Here is a 23,474-nt window from a genome sequence, read left to right as displayed (position 1 = left end):
GAAAATAAATTAGGAGAGAAAGAAAATATAGTCGGCCTAAATGCTCAATTTTCAGGTTGATATATCAAAATTAAAAATTCATCTCGCGCTTCGCGCCCGAAATGCCTGCTTAATGAGGATTATAGAATGTTCAAAATGTCTCGTTTTCAAGTCAATATACAAAAAGAGCCCTACCTTGAGCTTCGCACTTTCATTGTAAGATACACATGTGTCCAATAAATATCCCATTCGAGATCCAAAATAGGCCTATCAAATTTTCAGCTGTAGCTTCTCGTTCTCATGCTTAGTGAGATACGTAGGCATATCCTGTTCACGAAATTTCTACAAAAAGGCTAGGGATGCCATTTTTTAAGTCGGCCTATTAAGTCGGCCTATACCATTCACGAGTAGTTCTTAAAATATCCCTTTCTACCAGCCTATATCAACTTAAATTTCAATTCGCGCTTCGCGCTTGCATTACATCCAGTGATTGTGCTTGTTAAATTCATGCTCGCAAATAAGAAGCTAATAGTGGTCAACTCGATAGAGCATTCATTTCATTTTACTGTTTTACATTCTTGATCTGATATTTGTATTCTTTGTCTTTATTATTGTTAATCGTACAATATTTCTGCACAATGTTTTAATTGTGATATTTATTCAATGTCCTATGTCACAGGATTGCAATGTAAAACAGCCTATGTGATTGTTTTTATCCTGTTTAAATATATTTCAATAATAAATAGATAAATAAATATGAAAAAGACATTTCATACTAAAAAGTAGGCCTATCAGATCTCGCTCATATTATTTTGTTTATTGTGAAATTTATTTGTCTCGTATTCATGATTTTAAAAGATGTGCTTTTAAAATCAAATAGATAATAGGCCTATATAATCATTTAACAGCTAGATAGCTCTTTGCATTCATATTCTTTGTTTGGTAATACAAATCGTCGTCGGGGTTTTGTTCGGGGTGCATCGATCCGCACCCCCCCCCCCCCCCCCTCCATACAGGCATGTACTAATTGAGGCCCCATCAATGTAATACGACCCGATCGACGTACCTTAATTAATCTCTACCATAAGTCCATAATACATTCGTTCTACTTCATTCGGTCTTCTGTTTATCCCCTCCTTTTTTCAATGTCTTATATAGTCACTATATATTGCTGTACACAGGCGCGCGTGACCAAAAAACGCGTTTAAAGGCAGGGTTTAAAGGGTGGTTTTTTTCTTCAGTTTTTGACGCGGGCCGCGCTTGCACTCATTAAGGGTATCAAAAACACCGATTTTTGGGGGGTAAAGGGTACGTATAGTTTTGAAAGACTGGTCAACGGTCAATCGCAGGGTCAAACGTATTTAGGGTATTTTTTTCTTCCTTTAATTAAGACTAGCCAAATGTGTTTATTAGGGTATGTATTTCCCCCCAAGCTTTTTTCCCCGGGGTCATATTCTGGCGACAACTTGTTTTGGGGCCAAAAAATGTGTAAATAATTAAAGCCCGCGAAAAATTTGCTCAGGGGGTTATTTTGCACACAGAGAAAAACTCGTTTAGGGGGTGTTTGGAAATAATTTGGCCACGCGTGTGTACAGCAATACATTTGACTGCCCCCCCCCCCCCGATCTCTCAGAGGCGGTGCTACAGGAAGGGGTACAGCCGCATGCCCCCCCCCCCCCTTGTATTTTTTTTTTCAAGTAATGAAAATAAGGAAGAATAAGCAAGGGGGAAAACAGTGCTCAGCAATTAATCATTGAAGGTGAAAAGCTTTATTGTACTCCACCGATTATCATTCATGAAAACGAACCGTGGTGGCGAGGTTGGTAAAGACACAGTGCTAGCCAGGTTTGCGCGCGCCCGGTGGCGAGGTTGTATATTTCTCGGCTCGTGTACGTGTTTCTGCTGCTTGGCTTTGGCTGTGCTTCACGAAATGGATAAATTGTAAGTCAAATCATGACATTGAAATTTACTAGATTCAAGTCGACCTTCTTTTATTCGAGGTCGGTGATGCCTAGTCTAACTGTATGAACATTTATGGATCTAAATCTAATCACCCTCATTCTGTTCTATACTCGGGAATAGTTCCTGACCCGGGGCGCCCATGTTCGCTTTTTCTGGGCCTCGTCCCCACCGTCGCTCTGGCGTAGGCACTCCAGCTCCTATCGTGGTGGACCGAAAGTAGTGTTCACTTCAGGGCCAGCAGGCAGCAGGCAGCACTCAGCAGGGTCACCGGCAGGCGTAAAGGTTATTTTCTTGGCCCCTAAATCGGAGATAATGAGCGAGCCTTCTTGTCCACTCATTTCCTGACAGGTTATTATAACATTTTGAACTATTTATGAAGCAAAAAATTAATTAATAATGATCAACATGAACATGATCAATGAATGAATGACAATAAATGATGGGCAAACAAAGTTTTTCGTTTGCTGGAGCATTCTTTTGGAATAATCTAGCATTCTAACTAAGGTAGAACTACGGTACTTAATTTTTTAAGAAATGCCCAATCCGAATCCTCATTTAGTCTTTTATTTTAGCATTATAATAGTCTTAATTTATAAACTGGCCCTTTGTGTTATAATTTCTTATATTCTTTACAATACAGTTTGTTTGTCTCTACTTAGTTATATTCTAATGTTGTAAATCGGATCACAAATCAGATCGAAAATCGGATCGGCAGTTAAGCTTCTAAAATCGAATAGAAAATCGAATCGGCGATGTTTAAAAACAAAGGAATACATCAAAATTTTGTTCGCGGTCGCGCGCATCTTCCTGGGAAAGTCACAAATACAAATGCATTGGAATGGAAGTCGGCAACATGCGCGATCCTTTGGAACATGTTTTAGAAGGGTTTTGAGATGTTACTGCTTTACAATAAAATGAGTGATTTTTATTAGAAAGATAAATGAATGACGCATCTTCCGAGCAAAGTCGCAAAGGAAAATAAAATGAAAATAATTCTCATAGATCACAGTTCAGTGAACGATCGGCGTGACATCTTTTTTAAAGGAGAATGAAACTCTTAGAGCAAGTTAGCTTTTGTGAAAGCAGAAAAATCAAAGAATAAGATCAACAAAAGTTTGAGTAAAATAGGACTAGCAATAGAAGAGTTATCAGCATTTGAATGTCGAGATCACTAATGCTATGGAGATCCTCCCATTCGCAATGCGACCTAGATCTATGATGTCACAGATGAACAACTCTCTCCTTTTGGACACTGAAAATAAACCCCAAAACATCTCTTTTTGCTCATTCTAATCATATGACAAACGTTTCATCAATGATATAATGTTGTGAAACCTCTGTACTTGTCCTCTCATAAAGAGAACACCTCACCTTGTGATAGACTTTATAAAAGTGAGAATATAAGTGAAATAAGTACTAAAGTAATGAGGGAGTTGTACGTGTGTGACATCACAGATCTTAGTCGCATTGCCAATGGGAGGATCTACATGGCATTAGTGATCTCAATATTCAAATGCTCATAACTTCTTATTATTCATTCAATCTTCCTCAAACTTTCAACATTATGTTTCTTTGATTTTTCTCTTTGATATGGATTCAGCTGGTTTCAAGGGTTTCATTCTCCTTTAAGTATTTTTATGTTAGGTGCTAGCGATTTAAAATTATTGGAATGATCTCTTGATCTCGTACGATGTAAGAGAGTAGCGCAGAGATGTCCGTTGATAATACGACTTTCTTAAGTTCACGGCGGCGTCCGCTATCACCACGAGGTTGAAGAGAAGATGTCTATCATCATAAACGATGTAAGAGAGTAGCGCAGAGATGTCCGTCGATAATACGACTTTATTAAGTTCACGGCGGCGTCCGCTATCACCACGAGGTTGAAGAGAAGATGTCTATCATCATAAACGATGTAAGAGAGTAGCGCAGGGATGTCTGTCAATAATACGACCTTTAAAAGTTCACGGCGGCGTCCGCTATCACCGGGAAGTTGAAGAGAGGATGTATATCGTCATAAACGATGTAGGAGAATAGCGCAACAAGCTCCGTCAGTAGTACGATCTTTAAAAGTTCACGGCGGCGTCCGCTATCACCACGAGGTTGAAGAGAAGATGTCTATCATCATAAACGATGTAAGAGAGTAGCGCAGGGATGTCTGTCAATAATACGACCTTTAAAAGTTCACGGCGGCGTCCACTATCACCACGAGGTTGAAGAGAGGATGTATATCATCATAAACGATGTAGGAGAGTAGCGCAACGAGCTCCGTCATTAGTACGATCTTTAAAAGTTCACAGCGGCGTCTGCTATCACCACGAGGTTGAAGAGAAGATGTCTATCATCATAAACGATGTAAGAGAGTAGCGCAGAGATGTCCGTCCATAATACGTTCTTTAAAAGTTCACGGCGGCGTCCGTTATCACCACGAGGTTGAAGAGAAGATGTCTATCATCATAAACGATGGAAGAGAGTAGTGCAGAGATGTCCGTCGATAATACGACTTTATTAAGTTCACGGCGGCGTCCGCTATCACCAATCGATTGAAGAGAAGATGTCTATCATCATAAACGATGTAAGAGAGTAGCGCAGTGATCTCCGTCATTAATGCGACCTTTAAAAATTTCACGGCGGCATCCGCTATCACCATGAGGTGGAAGAGAAGATATCTGTCCTCGTAAACATCGTCAGAGATAATACCGCGTCTTTCTCCCTGAATAACGCGACCTCTAATAGCTAGCACCTCAAAAACAATCTTGAAATATGTTCTGAACGATCACGCACTTCAACTACCGTAGATCTACGCCGATTTTTTATATCCGATTTTTTTCCTTCAAGGGGCATGATCGAAGATCGGCAAGTGATCGCCGATTGTGGGGTGAAATCGAATGGAATCGGTTACAAGCTTATTACATTCCCATTGTCAGTAGAGGCGCTGGTCCAAAAATTGGGATTGTCCCAGAAAACAAGGATATCCTCATAAACCAAGACAAATCATGTCTTGATAAAAAATTGAGACTGTCCTTGAATATGGGGACGTTTTTTTTTTCACTTCCCCCTACGGGACAAAGACAGCAATTACGGGAATTGAGAGTGCTAAAAATAGATTCAGTGACCTCAATTCCCCCAGTTCACTGTCTATTTTTCATGACTTACCGTCAGGGCGCTACAAACCCGCTTGCCCGGGGCAAGTGAAAGTGACGTGCGGGCAAGCATTTCTCAAAGTCAATTGCCCGATCGGGCAAGTGGTTGTTTTGGAAATAAAATATCAGTAGACCCTCTAAATTTCAATATCTTTTGGATAATCACAGCTATCTCTCAGATTATGTCAAACTAGTAAAAAAAACAGTGGAAACTGATGTAAAATCAGCGCCAATTACCAATAACTTATTGCCAGGTACCTCGTTCAAGAAACCGTGCCATCGCATCTTACGTTCTATGTGTGCAATGACTGCGCATGCGCAACTTGAAGTTGAGCGATTTGCCGATACAAAAACTACCAAAAAAGGCTAAAATTTTACATTTTGCAAAAATCCATGAAATGGCCATCTATTTTCCATATTACCTTGAAATTGTTTTGATTTAGTTGGAAACTACTGAAAAATGAAGAATATTCAGCTCTTTCTTGACTCTCTTTCTTTACTCTGATTTCTGATGATGTTACACTCGGTAAATGTTTTTTATTATTGTGGTCCCACATCGTAGACTTTCATGTTGACCAAGTGTAAAACGATTAAACGATAAGATCAATGATCAATGCTGTAACACCATGAAAAAAAACCCCATGAAAGTCTACATGCGGGACTACAATAAAAAAAATATTGACCGAGTGTAACATCATAAAATGATGAAGAAAAGACAAGAGAGAGGTGAATATTCTTAATTTTCTTGATTGTTTCTAATTTTTTTTTTAAATCATGGAAATATGGAAAATAAATGACCATTTCATGATGCAAAATGTGAAATTTTAGCCACTCCACTTATGATTTTTTTTTTAAAACATAAAACGATCTTTTTCAGAGTCGATAAAGAGCTGAAAATTTTTCACTAGCTTTATTTATAGTTTCCAACTAAATCAAAACAATTCTAAGGAAATATGGCAAACAGATAACCATTTCGTGGATTTATGCAAAATATGAAATTTTAGCAACTTTTGGTGAAGGTTTTTTTTAAACCTTAAATTAAGCCCCATTTATAAGTAGCGAAAAACATTCAAAATAAACGTAATGACTCAGGCCTACGTTGCTGAAAATATACTTTCAAATGTGTGTTCTTTTGTACTGTACGTGATTCTCAATTGTTGTTATTTTGTATGACCTTTAAAAATAAGAGTAGTGCCGTCATAATAAAAAAAATTATAAAACGATTAGGGCAAGCAGTTTTTTTCTATCGGGCAAGCAAAATTTTTCATCACTTGCCCGACGGCAAGTGACGAAAAAAAAATTTGTAGAGGCCTGACCGTCTTCCAATAATCTTGTTATGAAACCTAATATGTTTACATTGACTAGCACACTTGATTGGTGTCGGCACTTGACAGGTGAATGAACTTTCCTAGATTTCTTGTGTGAAGAAATCCTTATAAACTGAGACAGTCCCTGTAAAGTGGGACGATCCCAATTTTCTGACCAGCGCCTCTACTGATTGTACACTTTGCTGGCCGGAGCCCAGGAGTCGACCGTTCAAAACGAGGGAGACACTGGGGTAGATTGGGGTCTCAATAGTAATCTTAATAAAATGTGGAAACAGAAATTATGCACTTACCACGATTATATGGATGAAGGTTTATCATGACACACAAATCCTGACATCAAGGCACAGACTGGAACCTCAAAAAACGAAAAGTTCTGTCACGATACCTCTCCTTTCAAAATTCAAAACAAAATGGCTGATCGAAACCGAGGCTATATTTTGTTTTTTTGAGGTTCCCCAGTCTGTGCCTTGATGTCAGGATTTGTGTGTCACGATAGACCTTCAACCATATAATCGTGGTAAGTGCATAATTTCTGTTTCCACATTTTATTAAGATTACTATTGAGACCGCAATCTACCCCAGTCCCGTGTCTCCCTCGTTTTGCACGGCCGACTCCTGGGCTCCAGCCAGCAAAGCGGGCCGGAGCTCCCTGGGTTAGTTGTACTGTAGTGTAGGGCCTCCAAGGACAACAGTATACCAATATACTGATTGATCCATCCTACTAATAAAAGACTTAGATCTATAAATAAATAAATAAAAAATGATGAATTAGACTAGAGTAAAGAGTTGAAACACTACCAGCTGTTCCTAAATGAACTCGACTGCACTATGGCTATATGCATGCAGTTGAAATCTCTCATTTTCTTCTTTGTTTACTTACCACTCATTCTGTTAGTCTTATCTTCTTTTATGTTCTTTGCAGTCTGTGTATCCCCATGACCTTTTTCATCCCCCTTTTCTCATTTTGCTTTCTTTGCTCTACAGGAGAGAGTTGAAATAATGTGAAGTGGCCTCACCAGAACACAATCTCATCCAATCTGCATAGAACGAGCAAGTGTTGGTTTGCACTCATGCTTGTCTGTAATTTCTTGAGGCAAAGATTCGCCCTAGGTCCAAGGTTGATCAAGTATCATCTGAAGGAATTGTCATCTGTCCCCCTGTATCAAATCAGGTATTTTTGCATTCCTTTCATTATTCAAAAAATTAAACATATTGAATGTTTATGACTTATACATTTATTATACTGCCGTTCTTGGATTCTTTTATTTTCAAAATGTTTTACCATCGAATGTTTTACAGATGTTTCAGATGAATAGCAATGTTCACAATTATAACACTCGAACAAACAATGATTTTCATTTATTTAAAGTTTCCTCAACCTTCACAAAAAAATCATTCTGCTTTTGTTTTCCCACTGTTTGGAATTCCATTCCTCGTAACATACGATCATACACAAATCTAAATTTATTTAAAAGATGTCTTAAAAAATCTTTCTTGTCCAAGTATTGATTATTTTGCTCTCCCTATTTTACATATTTTTGATGTCATCCTACATTATTATAATGATCTAGATATGCCTGTGTAATATATTATAATTTATTTTGAGAACTTATTCTCACAAGGCCTCTGTGCTTTTCTTCTCAAGTTCTCTTTCATTCAATTATGATATTTAATCAAGGCAATATTTTGTTTATTTATGAAATGATTTACTATGTATTATTGTATGCATTTCTAATTTGTTTGCATTGTACATATGTTTTTTTAACCTATTTGAATTTGAATGAATAAAGAATTGAATTGAATAAAAGAAAGATAAAAGATAAGGTACACTGTTAGAAAATTTATCCTTAAAATAGAAGAAGTTCCTGCAGCAGAGTCTCCAGAACACCTGTAATTTTACCAGATTTCGTAATCTTACAGGAAATTGGTATTTGGTGTATGGAATCTTACAAATTTCCGTATTAAAATAAAACACCCTTTTCCCCTTTTTAAAGAGACCCGTTCTGTTAAATTGCAGAAAAATTCCTGTTTTATGACTTTACAGAATGATTCTGTTATTGCTTTCTGCAAAATCCTCTTTTTTTCCCTGTAAAATCAGGGTTTTTTAACAGTGTATGGACAACTGTTCATTTAGTCTGCTAAGAGATGATATTATTGTCAGATTGTCTGACACCATCATGGCTAATCCAACTGGGTCTATTATAAATTTGGGTTAATTACCATTTCAGTCAAATTCCGATGGGCAGATGGTCTACTTTCCTCTATGACGACTATAATATGTTGCACTCCTCCAAATCAAAACTTTGTTCCATAAATAGTTAATTTAATCATATGGGTTAAGTGGTGTTCGACCAAGTGATATATAATGGGTATAGCTGAAACCTTATTAAAGTAAATTTGGCAAAAAAGGCAATTAGACTAAATGGTAAATGTATGTAGAATACTTATTCGTAAACAAACTAGGATTAGACCATGAGGGATGAGATCAAACACACAGCAGACTAACTGGATGTAGACGAATGTACCAATTAATACTGTACCTATATAAATTTTACACAATTTTAAACACGGGGAAGTCTGGCAACAAGTTGGTTTTAATAAAAGCTGACAAATTTAAGAGATGTTACAGTTTGACACAAAAAATGAAAGAATAAACTGAGGTACGATTTTTATTCTTTTGATTTTTGTATGATGTTACAGTGTAGACGAGAGTAGCAGCCTCATAAGTCATGTGATATACATTGCATGAATTCCCGTTTTTAAATGAATCATGGTAATGGAAAAAATGATAGAAGAAAGTAATTGAGCCCAACCCTGATCACAGGAGCTTACTTCAGGGCCCTGTCTTACAAAGAGTTGAGATTGATCCGATCAATCACAACTATGGACGGCCAGCAATGTCAACATCTATTATGCATGTTTGTTCTAAATATTTTCTAATTATGATACTATTCATGCATTCATTGTTTTCTTGAAAATTCAGTGTGCTTCTCTATGTTTACAAAGGACATTGTGCAAATTTTCTGTAGAAAAAATTATGACACTGATGGATTTCCATAGAGTTTCAATTGATTGGATCAATCGTAACTTTTTGTAAGACGGGGCCCCATGTGGAATGCGCTTGGTCAAATAGTTCTTTAATTGTGACATGCCTTACACTTTTACTAGTACATGTATATGTGTAATGGTTATTATTTATTTTGGTAATGGGAATTTTGTGTAAGCAGGTCCTGTATTACTTTTATTGCAATTTAGATACAACTGTAGTCTTTAACTTAATTTAAATTTCAAATATTCTTTTTTTTTTATGTGTAGGCGAATTAAAAAGCTGCATTCAACGGAATTGCTCAAAAGAAGTTCCAAGTATCAAGAGTCAAATACAGGTGAGTAATTGTCAGAAGTCTAGATAAAGGCATCAGCATCTTTGAGAATATATTCCCAACAAAGGTCATCAAAAAACAAAAAAATACATAAGAAATTGCAAAAAAATAGTATAATACATAAGAAATTGATCTGATATTGCATTTTTTCATGTACATTTGCTAAGAGCTAGCTAAGAACATGACAAAGAGTTTAAATTCCAAAAAATAGGGCATTTGAATCCATATTTATGGAGTATAAAAATATAAGAGCAAAAAGTATGATTTTGCATGCTAGTTATGCATGAATTAGCTTTATTATTATTAGTAGTATTATTATTATTTATTTGGCAAATAATACAAAAATACATTTCAGTATAAAAAATACAAAATAAGAAATATCAACCATTGGAACGCCAGGGACAGAAAAAGTTAACTGAATTACTGTGGCATGAAGCCTCCTGTCCCGATTCCAATGGTTGATTTACAATATATATTGATAACTAAACAATAATAAAGTACTCATAATATAAAGGTGTGTCGCATGCGACAGGAGTGATCGAAAACAATATGTCATATAGATAATATAAAACTATATGGACGAATTATGGGTAAAGATAAGTGATAACCGTACCCTTCTACAGTTAAGAACATAAATTTAAATTTAAGAGGGATATAGAAACCCAAAATTTGAAACATTCTGCAATTATAAATTGAGTTTTTAAAAAATCCTAAAAGCCCAAAACAATATAAACAATGCGTATTCATCAAAAGTAATGAAATGGCGTGGAAATGAGGTGGGGAGAAGAAAACTGAAGGTGACAAAGAGAGAGAAAAGGAGAGAGAGGGGTGGGCACAAAAAAGAAGTGACACAGGCAAAGGAATTGTAAACACACCCAAAATGGTATAATAATACTTCTAAGGGCTTAAACACTTAACAACTCATTTAAATCGGGCGCTGGCGGAGGTAACGCCCAAGTGCTACAAGCCATCTCAATAAGGAAGTCTCGACCACCCCCGTGCGCAAGGACTCCGGGAGCTCATCCCAATAATGGGAAAATGCATTGATTGCCGAACCATGCAACTGCTGAGTCGGCGCACGGGGGTGGACGAAACTCGTCTTGAGTTCGGCGAGTATTTACCGAAATGGCACGCCCAACAGTAGTACATTCAATTACACGGAACAATGACTTCACAACATAATAGATAAGGCAATATTTACGGCGAGAGTGTAGACATTGCCAATTTAAGAGCTGCAGTCGGTCATCATAACACATTTGTTGGCTCCTTTGCTTGAGTGCAATTCTGTAAACTCGACACTATTGATTAAACTTTATTTATCAGAAGTTGTCTGTGCAGATGCCAGACTGGCTTACCGTATTCTAGTATCGGGACTACTAGGGATTTATAAATAGAAAATATTGTGTGGGGTGCTAGTGATTTGGTAACTGAAAAAACAAAGCCTAGCTAGCACATGATTTGCTTTACGATGTATTCGACGTAGTTATGCCACGTCAGCTTATTCAATACGACACCTAGATATTTGAATTCAGACACTGGTTCGATTATAGTATCGTTAAGGGTATACGTGGGAATACAGGGATGCCTAGCGCATGTAATGCACATTACCTTTGTCTTTTTTTCGTTTAATTGCACTTTACTATTGATTAATAGCAATTTTCATTGAATGATAAAGCTGTATAATTTTGAAGGCAATGTAATAGGCAACGTGACAGCCAATTTTCAGCACATCCCCACCCCCCCTTTCCCCGGCCATATGACCTCCCAAAATACCCCGGCCTAGATAGGGTTAAGAATTATTAAAAACCATGTATGTAAACAAACCAGCTAACTAGGTTGCACTGTACAATTGTGCATAATGATATCTGATTCAGATTAATGAACAGGAAAGAATAAATTGATTCAGGTAGATGCTGGACCGTATGAACCATCATCACCGGAATTGCATAAAGACATTACCAATAAAACTTTTTACACTGAACTTTCTTGAATTCTTATCTGTATAGATCTGAAGGCTTAATAGAAAAGGCATGCTCAATAGACCGTTTCTGTAATAAAAACTCAAGCAGTGGCATGCCTTTCAGAGGTACAGAGAATGATTTTGCTTCTTTTTGTTTACATTTGATTAGTATTTTTTGTCATGAGGAAAAAAGCTCTCAACTAAGTCCTGTACAGTCCTGCATACATGTAGGGGAAGGCGGGATAAGTTGAGCATAGGGGCAAGTTGAGCCACCACCCCCAGGCCAATAATGAATGAGTCAGACATTGTGGTGGTGTCATGTATTGATGACCCATTGCATTGTTTTCAACTTTGAAACAAAAAGTGATTTTTTAGAGGGAAAAATACATATTTCTGCCAAAAAGTAAAAAAGGGTGTGAAATAGATAAGTGCTTTTTACCCGCACACGTCTTTAAATATAATTAAGAAATAAGAACAATATAGTTAGTCCAGGTATGGATTCTCATTCTTGTCATAGTCTTTTACATGAGGGATGCATAAGAAATGTGTGGATGTGAAAATATCGCATTAAGTTCGGACTGGGGTGATTTGAGCCAGCCAACATGGGGCAAGTTAAGCCATAGTAATTCTTATGGTAATGTATAATAAAAAAATAAAAAAAACCTTAAAAAGCCATTGATATGCAGGCAGAAATGAGCAAATTCACATGACAGTTCTTTTACTTAGAGGATGTTAGTATTCATAGAGAATTAGCAAGTGAAAAGACTTTGAATAAAAAATTTACATGCTGGTTCTTCCCGCATACATTTTGTACATAGTTTTTGTTTTTCAAAGGTCACAATAACTTTTAGTGTGGGGGTAGAAAGTTATATATAGGTGAAAAATATTTCCCAAGAATAAAATCTAAAGGCTAGGTACTGATTTCTACAATATTATTAGTCATATCAATTCTAACATGCAAAAAGTGTCACAACTTACCCCGTCTTCCCCTATATAGTATCTGCTACACTAAATGACTTTGCATACATGAGGCAGTCTTTAAAACATGTGGAGCAAATTATGATGCATTACCAGGAAAATTATTCCCAACTCGTACTGTGTATTATAGACGTTTCTTCTCATTCATTCACCCCTAATTAATTATGTGATACATTTTTTTTTATTTTAGGAAAGAAAATGTCAGCTGCCGAGGAGATGTCGGTGGCACAAGGTGAAGGAAAAGCTGACAAGCGACCACAATTTGGGAACAGATATCTCGAAAATCCTGATAATGTTTTTCAACATAATGCATGGTAAGCTGTTTTCATTCAGAAGTTCCAGAATGTATCAATTTAAAGGAAAATGAAACCTTTAAAACAGGATAGCCTGTGTTAAAACAGAAAAATCAAAGAAACAGATCAACAAAATTTTGAGAAAAATTGAATAAATAATAAGAAAGTTATGAGCATTTGAAGTTTAGATCATCATAATGTAGATCCTCCTGTTGGCAATGCGACAAAGATGTGTGATGTCACTTGGGAACAACTTTCCCATTACTTTTCTATATATTTCACTTAAACTGCCTGTTTTATCACATCTATCAGTAGATCATGTATTATTTCTTTAAGAGGGCATGTAATACAGATACACTGTAGATGAAGAGTTTGTATCAACTTAAGAAAGAGCAAAAAAGACATTTTAGGGGTATTTTATAGTTCCTTACAGTAGGAGTGGGCTATACATAAAAAAAATATACTTTTTTTGTCATTTTAATATGGCAACAGTTTTTATTAATTCCTTGTAATGTATCTCAACATGAAATTACAATATTTTTTTTCTCGGGTCTGAGAAAAAAATGTGCCGGGCCAAAATCCAAAATGGCCGCCAAAACCCCCCAAAATCACAGTTTTGGCCACAACTTCTTTAATTAGTGGTCTTTTTCTCTGGTTTTGGTGTCTATTCCTATGTTTTGGGGGGCAGGCAATTTGTTTTAACTAAAATTAGTACTTACCAACCATTATTTGTAGAGTTAAAAGGTGATTTTCCCTAAATTTACAAATTTTAAAACCCTTTTTTTAGCCAATAATTAGGTTTCATCGTCTTGCGGTTCTTGGATATTGGACGATATCAAGTAGCAAGTAGTTTCATATAGCTATATTGCTCTTATTCCTCTACTTTGGGTTTTACGGATATTTGCGAAATAATATATAATATTAAATTAAAAATGTTATTTATCCGTAGGGGCTATATACTGCACTGCATACATTATGTCCATGCATTAACCACGATGACAAGGTCTGTATACAAACTATAGTGTCATAGAAATGAGCTATTGAGAAATTGAAGATACTGTATGTTTTGTCTCAGAAATTGAAGACATGTTTTGTCAATTATGCTCATTCAGGGGGTGGAGAGAGGAAAATATTAACAATGGATTATAATGGATTGCACTGTGGCTATTCTGATTATGGTAACTTTGCAATCCAATGGTAACTTGCATGGAATCCTTGATTCTGATTGGCCGTTGATCAGTGTTACCATGGTAGTTACCCGGCCCCACTAACATAGGGTTAGACCACCAGGTAAAAACAAGCCTCCAAATGAAGAAGATATGGCTAAAAATGTGATGTACGTACATGTACACGTACATGATGCTTATGTGCAATTAATGTTTAATCATCCGGTTACATCATGTGCATCAGCTAACAAGCGATCAAATTCACAAGTCACAATCTAATTCTAAACGTCAGGAGCTCACTTGAACTATGACACTATAGTTTATATACAGGACTTGTTATGTCATGGTGGTCAATGCATGGATACATATGCAGTAGTATGTACAGTACATTGTATACCGTACAGCCCCTATGAATAAATGTCTTTATTTTATTTGATAAGATGTATTTCACAAATATCCGTCAACCTCAATTTAGAGGAATAAAAGCAATATAGCTATATGAAGCTGCTTACTACTGGTCAACTGGTATCGTCTAATATCCAAGAACCACGTGACGATGGAACCTAAATTTTGGCTGGAAAAAGGGTCTAAAAATTTGAAAATTGAAGTCAAATCACCTCTTAACTCTACAAATAATGGTTTAATTTTAGGAAAAACAAATTGCCTGCCCCAAAAAACATGAATAAACACCAAAACCAGAGAAAAAGACCACCAAATAAAGAAGTTGTGGCCAAAACTGTGATTTTGGGGGGTTTTGGCGGCCATTTTGGATTTTGGCCCGGCTCACTTTTTTCTCGGACCCAAAACAAAGAATATTGTCATTTCATGTTGAGATAAGGTAAAAGGAATACAAAAAACTATTGCCACATTAAAACCTAAAATCACCCATTTATAGCCCACTCCTACTTACAGGAAAAAGTTGTTCATATGTGACATCACACATCTTTGTCGCATTGCCAATTGGAGTTTCTCCATAGCATGAGTGATCGCAATATTCAAATGCTCATAACTTTCTCCTTATTTGTCTGATTTTTCTCAAACTTTCTTTGATCTTATTCTTTGATTTTTCACTTTCCACACAAGCCCACTTGTTCCAAAGTTTTCATTCCCCTTTAAAGTCAAACCTCTCAGATACAAACTTTACCCCACCCCTTTCTGCCAATAATAGACAAATGACCAATAAAATAGCCTATGGTAAAGGAACTGACATTACTTTACGTGCAAGAGGTTGAACTTGAGGAAGGGGTTTTCCTCAGCTTGTCAACCGTTTGAAAATCCTCCCCTCCATGTGTTTGTTTGTTTGTTTGGTGCATGTACCTGTTCACATGATCTGAGATAGGTACATTATTATTGAGCCATAGGGGCAGAACCAGGATTTACCTGGAAGGACGGGGGTGTCAGATTATCACCCCTCAAGGGAGATATCTGTTCTTTTGAAAATTGTTGACAAGCAAAAGAATAATAATAATAACTAGATTTTAATTCGTCATGCGGACGAATTAGGTGGTCTGTCTATATTCTCGCCATCATGATCAGTATCACCATGTTCATGCAGATCAATATGATCATCATGATGACAACTGAATATTAATTATGGATAGAATACTTGTGAAAGACGGGATATGATAAAGCACTGTGAAAAAGGTCTCTTTAATCTATGACAATACGGGATATGATATGAAAAAAATGATATGAAACAAAGTAATAATAATCTGTTTTATCTTGCTAAATTTTAACTTTTATACATTTTAATTGTCATAAAGGATCGTGTACGAGGTGGTAAAATGAAAAAAAATCATCTTGTTCACCCCAGGACTCGAACCTGGGACCCCAAAGACGCTAGTTAAGTGCGTTATCCATTCAGCCATGATATTCCCCATAGAGATTACACGTTTGAGAATTACAAATCAAATTTTTCAAGCGAAAAACGGGCATGATCCCGGCATCTGATCAAAAAATGGAGGGAGCAGTAGTGATAGCCCAGGAGCTCAGCTACATCATACTCAAAGCTCATCCAAAACCGACAATAAATTGTGGAGATATTTCTCACGAAGTAGATGAATGTAGAATCCAGTTTTGAGAAAAAGTCATCTCCCATAGAGATTACACGTAAAATGAGCAAAAAAGACATGCTACTATAAATTACAATTTTTTAGGATGATCCGTTTATTAAAACCAAAAACAAAGGAATAATTTAGAAAGAGTATAGTTTCAGCAAATTTATATTCAAAATTGGGCGAAAATCGAATAACATTTACGGAGTTAGAGTCAAATTAGCATAATTATGATGACGTCATAGCACCCAAAACTGATATTTTGAGTTCTGACGCCATTTTGATGAGGTCATAATATACGTTAGGGTCCAATGAGACATGAAATCATATGTATGATTCATACTCTATCGAAATCACATGTATGATTCATACTCTATCGAAATATGAAAAAATAATTGGGTCCCCGTTCGTTCTGAAGAGCTACAGTGAATTTTTAATAGGCATGTTTTTGCCCATATAGAGCCTATGGAAAGAGCTCGCGCGCACGCGTGCTGCAAACTTTAATGGGTGCTCATTCCCTCATCAATAATCGTAGAGAGCTGATCGAGGTATCAATTTGATCAGAATTATATCAATAATAGATACGCATAGAAAAAACAGCGAATTTATGCTGCGTAACGCCGTTACGAACGAAAACGCAAAATCTTGAAATGCTTAAAATGACCTGAAACGTACCCAAAAAATTTATAGACCATTTGGAGATTTTTTTTAACATTGATGCGCGTGTACGCGCGCGTCATGACCTTTACATGACCTTTGATGACATTGACAAACGACCTTTGACCTAAAGTTTATTTGATGTGAATATGATTGACTATTGATCATCCGTTATGTAGATATGATCAAATTAAGAATTTTACAAAATGGCGCGTAGATGACGTCATCATGACTAGGTGACCTTGAAAAGCTACGTATGCAGTCTCTTTGATAGATTCTATACATGACGAAAGATTCAGCAAAATTAATCCAGCCGATTCGGAGAAAACTTGGCGACAAACATAGGTGCGAAAAATAAATAAATAAAATAATAAATAATAAAGAAAATTCTGACGAAATTAAGAGGTGATCTGTCATAGACAGACCACCTAATTACGGGTCAGGGTGGCGGCTAGGCCCACTTGTCTCCCCTAAATCTATGCCGGTTGACCCCCTCCCCCCCCCCCACAGACCACACTAATTTGCTTTTGATTCCTCTCTCACCAATATCTTTCCTCCATCTCTGTTATGGCAGGGACAATGTGGCTTGGGATCCAGAGCAGCTTGAAGCAGCCAAGAAGAAAGTGGATGAGAACTCTAGTCAGCCGGTTAACCAAGAGAAAAGAGGTACAATTATTAGAAAGGGGTCCCAAGTGTACATGGATAGCTGCTAGACTTGAGCACCAGTCACTTTGGGGCTTTTCTGTTATTGGGCTAGGAATAGCACACCTTGAGTGCCGCAGCAGGGTAGATAAAGTGACTGTGTCGCAGCATGGTTGATAAAAGTGCAATACAAGTGACCGTATCATTATTGGTAGTGTTGGTAATATTTGTTAATTAGAATTCTTTACCACTGTAACACCTTTAATAGTGATAGCCTGTAATCCAGGCGGAGGCTACGGTTTTCATCTTTGCCTTTACGTGTCTGATGCTGTTAGGCGAAACGCTGGCAATCTGTCTGATGCAGAAGACTATGCACATTGGCACCCACTACCTTAACACTCTGGTTGTGCACTAGTTCTTGTTTTGTTTTGTTTTTTGTTATTTTTTGTTATGTTTGTCTGGCCAGTGGCATTTTTCATTTTACCCACAGCAAATTCTATTCTATGAGAAAAAAAATTAGCAAGAGCTAACGCAAGACAGGAGTGTTTTAGCGGTGTGCATAGTCTTCCGCAACGTATTGCTGACATTTCACCTAACAGCATTGAACTCGTAAAGGCATTCACTATAAACGAAATGCTAAGTTGAGTCTTCCAGTCATCAAACTTTATTGTCTTTGTCAATTTTGTCAGAACCAGGGGCACCAAATTAGAATGAATAAAAAGTCTTACCTTTAATGGTTTATTCTAATAAATTTAACTATAATTGTGATAAATGAAGAACCATTTGACAAATCAAGTTAAAACTTGAGTTATGCATGCACATGGGAGTGTATTTTTTTTTCCTGGAATGATGTCCTTGCTTCACCTTCATTTGAACTCTAATTTCCTTTCTCTTGTGTTTTGTCCACATGATTTAGAATTGTATGAAGCTGAAGCAGACAGGTACTGGAATGAGTTCTACTCTCAACATCAAAACAAGTTCTTCAAAGACAGGCACTGGCTCTTCACAGAGTTCCCAGAACTATCTTCAGACTGTGTCCAAGTATCTGGGAAAGAGACCGGTTCTGAAAGTGGTATATCACAAGGAACTACGGAGGCTGAGGCTGTTCCTCAAGTTAGAAAGGCTCAGAGAACGTTGGAGTCAGATCCGCAGAACACCCTCCCCTTGATTGCCTCAGAAGGAGAAGGAAATGAGGATTGTGGACAAAGTTCGGCATCAACAAGAACTTGTTCTGGTGAAGCAAAGGCTGATGAATCTCTCGATGATAATGTTGACTTCCCAGGAAAGTCTGCCTCTAAAAGGATTCTCGAAGTCGGCTGTGGAGTTGGTAACACCATCTTCCCAATCCTGCAGACAAACGCGGACCCCAGTTTATTTGTCTATGGTTGCGACTTCTCTTCCGTGGCTGTTGATATTGTCCGCCAGCACGCAGAGTACAACTCATCCCGGTGCCATGCCTTCGTTTGCGACATCAGTGATCCTGCATCCAAGTTTCCATTCCCTGATAATAGCCTAGACCTCATCGTCTTGATCTTTGTGATGTCTGCTATCAACCCTGAGAGATTCCTATCAACGATCCAAACCCTCACTAGACTCCTCAAGCCTGGTGGTCGGATTCTCTTCAGAGACTATGGTCGCTACGACATGGCTCAGCTACGTTTCAAGAAAGGCAGGTGCCTGTCCGACAACTTTTATGTGCGTGGGGACGGGACACGGGTCTACTTCTTCACACAAGATGAACTGCAGGAATTGTTCTCATCGGCTGGCCTGATAGAAGAGCAGAATATAATTGATAGAAGATTGCAAGTGAATAGGGGAAGACAATTAACAATGTATCGTGTTTGGATCCAGTGCAAATACAGAAAACCATGACACCATTTCTTTATTACTGAGGATGGTACATGTACATGCTTACAATAGATACTTCACGAGTTAACCTTCCATAAATGGTCACCTAACTCTAATGATCATTTGTGACCAGAATATGCAAAACATGTCCTCTGTTTACATCTAAGTCAGATATGCCCAAGTCAAACAGATTCTGAGACCCCTAGAGAGATTCAACTTAGGCACTTGTACTTGATGGTTGGACACCGGGCAGTTTGGATTTGTCAAGAAATAATACAGTGCGTCCCATAAAAAAAGAAACCGAGATTTATCGATGATTTATCATAACTTAATCACAAATACAATAGACAAATGACCTACCATTGTAAAGCTTAGAATCTTCTCTTTCATCTGAAATTACTTAAAATATTTCTCATTCACGCATGAGTGAGCAAAAACAATTTGAAGAGGGGATACCAAAAAATTATTTGGCGGGCTGTATCTGGGTTTCTAAAAGAAAACCATATTTTGAAAAAGTTCAATATCTGCTCTTTAATTTGATACCTTAATCACAGAAAATGGTCAAGAAATAACAAAGTTCTGGTTATTTTAGATAAGGCTTGAATTTCAATAATTTCATAAAATGAAGAGGTTCTACAGGCATGACAGGCTAGCATTCACACTCACTTGACACTCCGTTTTGTTGACGATCAGCCATGCATTAAGTCTTTAGTTAACCATGCGATAGCTTCTGTGGGAAACCGGTGAAAACACGTTTACTTAATGAAATTATGGAAATACAAGCATTGTTTTGAGGGAACATAACTTTTTTACTTCTTGACCATTTTTTGTGATTAAGGTATCAAATAAAAGAGCAGATATTGAACTTTTTAGGCATGTGATTTTCTTTTTGAAATTCAGATACCCTCGCCAAATGAGTTTTTGGTATCCTTTCTTCAAATTGTTTTTGCTCACTCATGCGTGAATGAGGAATTATCCAATATCAGATAAAAGAGGAGATTCTAAGCTTTACATTGGTACATGTAGGTCATTTGTCTATTGTATTTGTGATTAACTTATGATAAATCATCTCTTAATCTCGGTTTTGTTTTTTCTGGGACGAACTGTACAGTACATGACCAAGAAGAAAAGGTTGCAAATAATGTCATGAAATAAATCATTTTGAAAAGCCCAATTCTTATATATTTAAAGGCAAAGTCCAATTGAATGAAAAGTTGAATCAAATGAATAAGGAAAAAGTCAAACAAGCATAATGGTGAAAATTCCATCCAAACCAGATGATTATGCAATTTAAAGTTTTGCTAAATTTCACGTAATACTTGGATGCAAATTTTGTTCAATACTCAAATGAGCAAACTGATGTCGCCCACTCAATATTTCTATATTTAAGTATTATTTTTTCTCCTCATTATAAAGTGAAAAGGTTTTAATTCCTCCCTGAATATCTATAATTCAATAGCTATAATATTGACGTTCTTTTAGCTAATTGAGAAATCTGCAAAAATATGGTCGATTCTACAATTCATATCATAAAATAAGATTTGGATGCAAAAGAGGTTAGATCCACTTTGGACCATTCTGAGAAAAATCATGTATTTTATTCTCCCATAATGCAATATTCTTATGAGACACTAAGTTCTCATGATACCCTACCATGTGAACATAAAATTGGGTATAAAAAAATCTACCCGTCTTCATATTCTTTTAAATATTCATTTCGAAAAAATGTCTTTGTGGATCTAACACCTTTTGCAACCAAACTGAAATGTATCGAACACCTTTTGAAAAAAAAAAGTGATTTTTCTTTACAATTTTTGTTCACTTTTTAATGGGAAATTCAATTTTTCCTTGGTATCATCTTATAGAGCTACTAAAAGACTGTACATTGAGACAATAAAATCAAATTTGATGAAAAATGGATCCAACCCCTTTTGCAAAAGAAATAGTGTAGGTGGCATCATCAGCTCTCTCATTTTAAAATGTCATAGCTACTTTATTTTTTAACCAATTTTGACCGATATTTAACATTTGGGCCTTTTGGTTTACCAATCACCTTGATCACTAACATATAACTCAATTCATCATGGACATTTCTTCGTTATAGTAACTTTTTGTAATTATTTCAAAATTTCATCTTTTTAACCCAAATTTCATTTTGTTAAAGGTAAATGCCAGTTGTGGTAACGATCTCAAAATGACTTTTTACAGAATCCAATATAATGACCACCCAAGTGTCTGTTTGTATGAATAAGAAATATGTGCCAAAGGATTCTGAAAGAAATTGTGTAATTGCTGAGAAATAAGCAAAATAAGCGCGGATTCAGGCACTTCCGTCTGGTCTTTATTCCAGCAATTATAATGTACTGTCCCATGTGTGCCTATCTGTGTTGGCGATCTTCAGTGTGATCGTTTTTCAGCTTAGATTTTATGATTTCACAGAGTTCAGTTTATGTAACTACCAGATCTACAGTAGATCCACGATGATATCAGTGTTTACTGCAACTACTATCATTTAGCTTTAACGATAATACACATTAATGACAGACAGTAAATATGAGACGACACACTCCGCATACCATGCATACATTTCTTTCTTTATTACATATGTTACAACAAAAAAAGGTTTCACATACATATTGGATATCATCACATTATGTACTTGCAGAATTCTCCACACATTGTTTATCTAATAAGCTATGATACAAAAGTCCATAATGGGTAACATCCAGCATAAAGAAAGATCACTAACACTTGATCCTCTTCATAACCACATATTAATAATCTAGAACGCTGTGTTCTGATACGAATACCAAACGATACTCGTGACATGTCTTTCATGTCCAATAACCTAACAAATTCATGTTAATGTAAACAGACATGGGTGTACCGTTTTCCTACGTGGAATGAAAGCACACTATATTGACAAAGATCCATACATCCTTAAATCTATTAAAAAATAAACATTAAAAACTACTCTTAATCGTTTTAAAGGAGAATTCAAGATGAGTATCACAATTGTATGCTTACTTTGCAACTAGATGATTACATCCCCATAAACTGTTATCCAAACAGTCTTTTTGCAAATATTAAAGCGGGGTGGGCAAAGAATGTTCATAGCACAAAAATAGAAGACTGATATAGCAAATTGCAATAATATAAATTCATGACAGTTTTGGGGTGTATAGTTTAGTTTACAACTATATGTATAAATTCCCTGTATTTATGAGCTCTATCATGTGTATATAAGAAAGGAAGAAAGGGAAAAAATGTTCATAGCACAATAATAGCAGATGGGTATACCAAATTGTATTACAAATACAAATTCATGAAATATGTGAATTCCACTTATTATTTCCTGAATCCATTTTCTGAAATTAAGAAAATTACATATAGGAAAATTCATACAAATCACAAAGGATCTGAAGTAAACTAGCAGGACAAAATACTGATACGAGTTTGACAAATAGAATTCATACCATGATGAAAAGAAAATTACGAACTTCCTTTCTAAATTTCACCATTTAAATATTCAATCGATTGAACAAAAATTGAAAAAAAAAAGAACATAAGTGACCTTCAGTTCAATTTGATGCAGATAATGATAAAGTACTTAATTTGTACTATGCATTGGTTTATGAAACTGGCTTCGATTTGTGCACACAAACAGGAGTGCAAACTTATAATATATTTAAATTGAGATATTTTTTTCTTAACAATGATTATGAAAATAATTACATAGTTCTCATATGCCAATCGAATCCAAGGTACATTTTTTTCATTTAATATTTTCATAATACCATTCAATGAGCAAATTAAATGGTTAACATTTATTTATACATTTTACTAATCCATTCCTATAAGAGTTGGATAACTTGAATACATCAAATATTTTCTCTGTAAGCACATGTTACATTTTCGGGTAACATTCGCAAATCATACCAATTATGCATGGAACAAGGAAAGATGAATCCAATCCTACTGCTTCTACATGTATATATATGATATATATGAATTAAATCATTTTCTAAAAAATAAAAATCTTATGAATTGTTCATTGTACCTACAACTTGGAAGCCATTTTTGTTTA

General features: G+C 36.1%; 1 protein-coding gene across 2 annotated transcripts; it reads left to right on the top strand.

Annotated features, from left to right (window-relative positions):
- The first annotated feature begins 1,804 nt into the window (after positions 1-1,804).
- Positions 1,805-22,938, top strand: LOC129274999 (tRNA N(3)-methylcytidine methyltransferase METTL2-like). Of its 2 annotated transcripts, none has more exons than XM_064108895.1 (6): positions 1,805-1,920; positions 7,394-7,580; positions 9,725-9,792; positions 12,918-13,041; positions 17,472-17,563; positions 18,456-22,938. In XM_064108895.1, exons 2-6 carry the CDS (start codon positions 7,480-7,482, stop codon positions 19,409-19,411), a joined length of 1,341 nt encoding a protein of 446 aa, XP_063964965.1. In that variant the 5' UTR covers positions 1,805-1,920; positions 7,394-7,479; the 3' UTR covers positions 19,412-22,938. The 2 variants fall into 2 exon arrangements, with proteins under 2 accessions (XP_063964965.1, XP_063964966.1); XM_064108896.1 differs by having other exon boundaries at positions 1,862-2,289; positions 18,456-22,912.
- Positions 22,939-23,474: the final 536 nt, after the last annotated feature.

Source organism: Lytechinus pictus, chromosome 13 (genome assembly GCF_037042905.1).
Source record: "Lytechinus pictus isolate F3 Inbred chromosome 13, Lp3.0, whole genome shotgun sequence".
NCBI lineage: Eukaryota > Metazoa > Echinodermata > Echinoidea > Temnopleuroida > Toxopneustidae > Lytechinus > Lytechinus pictus.
Note: the sequence above shows the minus strand (reverse complement) of the source record. Positions and strands in the feature narration are given on the sequence as shown.